At 29.5% G+C, this 6,528-nt stretch overlaps 1 protein-coding gene across 4 annotated transcripts in view; it reads right to left on the reverse strand.

Moving 5' to 3' along the window:
* Nucleotides 1–6,528, reverse strand: part of LOC106465422 (myelin expression factor 2-like) — an 87,375-nt gene that overhangs the window by 40,140 nt on the left and 40,707 nt on the right. For all 4 annotated transcript variants that reach the window (XR_002611970.1, XR_002611968.1, XR_002611969.1 and 1 more), the window contains exon 11: nucleotides 5,340–5,737. Coding sequence is in view for 1 of the 4 variants with exons in the window: in XM_013925647.2 (XP_013781101.1) it covers nucleotides 5,340–5,737 (398 nt within the window). In the remaining 3 variants the exon portion in view is untranslated. The remainder of the gene's footprint in view (nucleotides 1–5,339; nucleotides 5,738–6,528) is intronic.

Genomic DNA, 6,528 nt, shown 5'->3' on the forward strand with positions numbered 1-6,528 from the left:
TATTTTTCTTAAACATAGAACAGTAAATAAATAAGTAAAGCAAACAATCATCTCTTCTAGTTATGACCTTTGTACTCGGTTGTTGCTTGATGTAGGTTGCTATGCCTTTAAACATTTTGCACATTGAGGATATGAAACAAAATATTTTTTTAGGTTTTATATACATTTGAATAACTAAAAAAATCATACATTACAACATCAATACCATAGAATTCCACTATAATTTATCAAGCTTAGTAACTAAACTGTATTATAGTCACACAAACACACAAAAAAATTTCAAGCAGACTGAAGACACAATCTACCTCCTTGAAAGCTTGGTTGCTAAGAATTTAAAATGGCCAAGTAAGCCACTAGGGAGACATTCTGAGCTTTCGATTGGTTATTCATATCATATATTGAAGTAAGTGTATATAAGGGAGTATTTCAAAAATGGAAAGAGGTCGGCAGGGTTACACTGTTTGATATATTACATGAGCAATATCATGGCAAATAGAAAACATAAGACATTCTTATTTTATATTCTAGCTTGTCAATATCTGTAATTTGAGCTTCTAATTTGTACGAAACTACAGACTTAGTATTTTGACTTCACAAACATCTAATTTGAACCAGTGCTGAATTCAACATCTCACGTGACACACATAAATCGATGTTCATCTGTTTTTAATATTTACTTTTAACTTAAGAAATTGAGTAATGTATAGTACTAAAATTGAATTATAATCTATAGTTTGATACCAAACTTGTTGACATAAATTCATGAAATAGCAATTAAATAAACAGCAAAAAGAAGGAAAACAATAACTAGTTTCCACTACAAGGAGATACACATTAAAGAAAAACATGAATGAAAAATATATTGAATGAATGTAAATATAATCACAACACACATGCTCTGCTTTAATCCGATTACTACAGGCTACTAACTTTCTGTGTAGCCAATGCAAGTCTTGCTATATTTCATTCCAACAATAAAACTAGTGGATAAAGTTGTTTAAAACTTCATAAATGCACGTAATTTAAGAAACGTAAAGCCTGTTACTTTGATAACTTTAGTTTTTTGCATTATGATCTTTAATATTTTGGAAAATTACATTAAGAAATGGTATTTATAAGAAATGATTACAATATTTATATTTCTTCCAGATTTGAACTTTACTTTTTATGTTTTGGCACATTATTTTAAAATCTAAAAACTTTTTATTGTCCATAAAATGCAAATTTTGTCTATCTTTAATTTTTTAATAATCACGATCTCCTTATGGTTTCAAGTAATATAAAAGACCCAAAAATAATATTTCTAAGTAAACCTAAACAATAAATGAGTATTTTTTAAATTTTTAACTGGGATTTCATGTTAATTTTGTTTCATGAATGTATTTTTATTTCAAGTTTATGTTTCATTGCAGCCATACTTTTATTTATTGTGCCAAAAAAACATGAGGTTATCAGCATGAACTTCGTACATTTGCCATAAACTATCACACCTGTTGGTGGTCACTCTCGTTCAGTCCAGCACAGGCGTATTTCAACATTACTGTAGATATGATAGTAAGAAAGCTTTTCACAACTTGAATATCATTTCTTTGAACTTTCAAACAAGTTTATTTCAACATATGTCCTTGTATATTGTTTCACTATACTGACAAAACTAACTGCCACTACTAGTGATTGTACGCAATAGTTTACAGTACAGGTGGTTTGAATAACATCGTCTGACCCTAATTACATGATACATCCTGTTACAATAGATTACCAAATGCTACAGACACCATAAATTAGAAAGAAAGTTACTTTACAGCACTTTTTGTGAATCTGCCTCAATGTTTTATAAAAGTAACTTAGTTTCAAAGTTAAGTATTTACAGGTAATAGTCAGGTCTTTAATCTGATAAAATTAAAAAGGAAAACAAAAATGTAAATCATTAAAAAACAGCAATGGTTAATTTGTTCACCTGCTATGAAGTTTATTACAAAGTGATATCTTTTCATTAAAAGGTCAGTATACTAAAAATCCCCTTCCCACAACTACACACGTCACATTTTTTTGCAAAAATTGTGAAGGACTAATGCTGACCCCCTAATACCTCTTGCTCTTGAAACACATAGGTTACAAATCTAGTGTTACTTGTGTTTTAGTTGTCATATACTTTGCATACACTATATAATCCTCCATACTGAATCTTATATGACCATAAATAATTCTTTTGTGGTCATATTTGTGTTTCTGTAAAACTGTAGAATTTCAGGCTATAAAAACTCACTAATATCCAGTCCAATCTAGCCCTATGGCTATGTAACTGCTAGGTATCAAATATTTGAAACTTGTACAGAGAAACTCATGAAACACTACCAGTATTCTTACAATCAGTTCTTATGGGTATAAAATTGAAATGTGTTTTAGCTCTTATGAGATGAAACTATTACATTTATTTGTTTTATACCACAAAAAGCTGAATATAAGAATATATATAACACATAATCTAACTTACAACAGTGGAAAATGTCCATAAACTTTCCATGATTAGACAAGTTGTTAGGTTACCAGTTCTTGGCTATGGTCAAGTAGGACAATTACCAATGTGATCTACGAAATTTGACTAGTTTAGATCACAAGAGTTAACAAGCTGGTTTGTCTTTGTTGAATTCATAAGCATAAATATTACTCACTTGAAGTATGTCTTTGCCTACAGTAACAAAAGTAAAACCTGTTTCTAGTAAAACAAGATTGATAGAACAAAAAGTGATGTGTTATGAATTCTTACACTCCAAGGTAAGCTAACTAAATTTTTAAACAAAAAAATCACTCATAAAATAAAAACAAAAGTGCTATATCTTTATGCAAAGCATTCATTTTCTTGTTATTAACTCAAATATTATTTCAAGTGTACTGAAGCAATAATGTAACTCTGATGGTGCAACTAGAATAAAGGTAAAAATAAAGATACTTGTAACATTTATCATACTTTGGATCTTTTTTTAATTCATAGATATTTGAAGAATGTCATAAAACACAAAAAGAACAAAAGAAATAAAATGTCCATTTCTTCACTTTAATGTTGAATGTGCAAGTGAAACTTTAAATAACTTAAAATGGGACTTGTGCAATATTGATGGTACTAGTTAACTAAATAATTCTTAAATAATGCACCTAAGTATGAAGAATAATATCATACACAAAGCAAAAAATATCCCATAACTATTTAACTGGCTTCAACTATCCCATTAGTTTTTAATTAATTCCATAAGGTTCTTGATATGAATAGCATGAGAGAAACTTTCAAACTGAAAATGATATAGGCAATACACTATACTGAAAACAATGTAATCTGTCATGACATGATAGATTTAAACTTTGTCTTACTATTGGTTATAAATGATATAGTATAAAGTTCCTCAGAAAATTACTGGCAATTTGTGAGAGAAAGTGACAGGTGGGCATTTTGTACAGATTGAAAGCTATAAAAATTAGACTTTGCTTTAGAAATATGTATATTAAGAGTAATTTACATTAAACTCTGTACTTCAGAAGGAAGATTTAGAGAACAAATGTCACAATTCTCATGCTAGGAGAGACTGGGGATTTTTTAAAAAATTTCCTTATAAAATTAAGAACATAAATCTTGCATAATATTAAAATTTTATTTATTAATTATGTTTTGATGCCTAGGTGATTCATATACATTTATAAAAGTAATTTAAATTTTGAATATAACTCTGCAAAAGGTCATAACATTTGCACTTTAAGCTACCCATAGCAAGATAGTTAAGCAATAAGTCAGTTAAAACAATTCCTTTATCCAGTCAATGTGCCCTTAGCAACAGCAACAATGAATCTGTAGGTTAATTTAAACACTGCCATAAGAGAAAGATAGTGTTATATGTAAATCAGTAATTTAAAATATCTTTCTATTGGTTATAAATAATCCAATAGAAAATTTCAGAGAACTATCAACAGTTTTTGAAAGATGGGATGTGCTAGAAGTGGTGTGGCATATGGGTTACATTTTATTACATATTTTTTACTAAAGATTGGAGTTTAGAAATTCACACTATAGCTTGGGGATATCTATTGTGAACATTGTGAAAAACTTTGAACTTTATTTAGGAGAAAAGTATAATTGAAAGTGAGCAATCCAGAGTGATACAATTGATACAAAGAATATTGAGATTTTATTTAAATATTCTGTTTTGAAATTGAAAATGCAAAATTTTGATGACAAGTTTATTAGCATACATTAACAATAAAGTTGTTTAAATTAAATTAGGGCAATTAAACTCTCATCTGTACACACACAGTTATCAACACAACATTACTTATTTTTTGTATTTATTTAATTATTATTCACAAGAACTGATAACCAACAAGCTAGTCTTATTCCTGATGTGAGCCATGCAACCACAGCATCCAAAGGAGAAAACTACACAAATAATTCCAAGAACCCATGAGTGAAAGCAAAGGAAAACATGTTATAATATGTTAAGCCCACTACTTCAGCTATATCCAGTGCTAACAAGGCTTTTCCCCCCCAAATACTATGGTTCATCAGGCTAGCAGGGATACATAACAAGATATACTAGTGATCTAGTAGTCTAGACACTATATAATCAATTTTCACGAACAACTCTTATGATGTGAAACAGTTAAGCGAGTGAATTCTTATAATTATTAATTTTATTTAAGTCATTTACTAATCAGATTTATAGTGTACATATTAATATTTTTATTCTAACACTGATCATTTTATTATTATATGGCCAATATAAATATGATTCTACTGACGAGCAAATACTCCCATATAGGATACCAAACAGGAAAAGTCAATACCAGACCTGTATATGTTGGCCTTATTTTTCTTTCCTTGAAGACTTTGCACCAAAAGCAATTTTTCACTTTTAAATTTTTTTACGCTGACTTTGACTAGTTTAATGTATGTTTATTTTTGACTTGTTACTTTTAATTTTTCTAATTTTTGGTGTTGGTTACAGTAATTTCAATGTACACTTCTATGCAAGTTAACATACTTTCTTACCTTTGAATATGCCCCATGAGATTATTTTTCATACACTTCACTGAGAATTAGTTAAGTACTTCCAATAAAAATGTTCACCTAAATGTCTGGTTACTATTAAACTTTTTTAAGTCTACTTTTGTTTATTAAACATGCTATATTACAAGTTCTTTCTACTAACTTAAACAATAGCTATCTTAATAATATATTAGTCAGTCATTTTTTTAGTATAATTATAGAAGAGAGAACAATATGTGAAAATGTGTTGTATAACTGAAATTATAATCACTAAAACATTAAAAGTTAAACACAAAATACTACTTACATTTTTGACAGTGATGGTATCCGAGCCCCTTAATCGGCTTTCAAAATTTAGGCGATCTGTATCTCCAAAGTTATTCATCCCACCTCCTAAATTCCCAGTACCTCCAGTGCCAAGGTCGAGACCTCCCATAACTCCCATCATGTTACCACTACCAGTACTATTATTGCTCATTCCAAGTCCTGCTGCTGAAACCATGTTCATACCAGTGCCCATTGCTCCAGACAAGCCTCCACCTATTCCGGAACTCATCATTCCTTGATCTCCAGTGACACCCATTTGCATAGCTGCATTCAATCCACCCATACCTCCAACTGACTGACTTGCCATCATGTTACTCAAGTTTCCAGTGCTCATGCCCATTCCAACTCCTCCCATTCCTGTGCCCATGTTGCCCACACCTACAAGTGCCCACCAAAACAAAACACTGAACATAACCACATAATATATGGAAAAAATGCTTTTATTCAAAAATGTTATGGCTAAAATGAAAACTTATTACTTATAAATCTGCTTAATAACAATAATATTTCATTAGAGTTATTAAAGTGAACAAAGACTTTTCTAGTTTTATATCACTTACTTGGGGATAACTAAGATGCCTATTGATAATATTAACTCATGTAAAGAATACACAATCAAATTTTTTTTTAGTTGAAAGAACTTAAACAATTCATATGAACAGCTTTTAGAAATTGAACTTTGGTCAAATGACAAAAAGGTGATAATATTTGTTACTAAACACCCTTTATCACATTTAACTACAGAAAACACTTTTGACTACATGTTCTACAAGTACTGCTGCCAAAATAGGTGACAATATTTTTTTTCACCTTTATATATAATACACACTTTGCATTTAAAAGCTATTTTGCATATATTTGTTTTCTAAAGATGCTAGTCTTGTGCCTAAAAACATTCATACAATTATAACAGTTTTCATTTTGTGTGAACTTGACTCTTTAAGCCATTTCCTTTAACCACAGTTGAATAAGTTTAGAACTTACATTAAGAGGTAGCTATGTGTTAAAGAAATTTACTCTAAATACTTTACAATTTAAATGATAATTTATTGCAAGTTTGATTACGTAGCTGTTTACTAATCATTTGTTGCATAATTCAATTGTGAATTAATGTCATGTTAATTGAAACTTTTGAATTTTTCTCTTTGCTCTAAATGAGTATTGCTACA

This window comes from Limulus polyphemus, unplaced genomic scaffold, assembly GCF_000517525.1.
Source record: "Limulus polyphemus unplaced genomic scaffold, Limulus_polyphemus-2.1.2 Scaffold1938, whole genome shotgun sequence".
In the NCBI taxonomy this organism is placed as follows: Eukaryota; Metazoa; Arthropoda; class Merostomata; order Xiphosura; family Limulidae; genus Limulus; species Limulus polyphemus.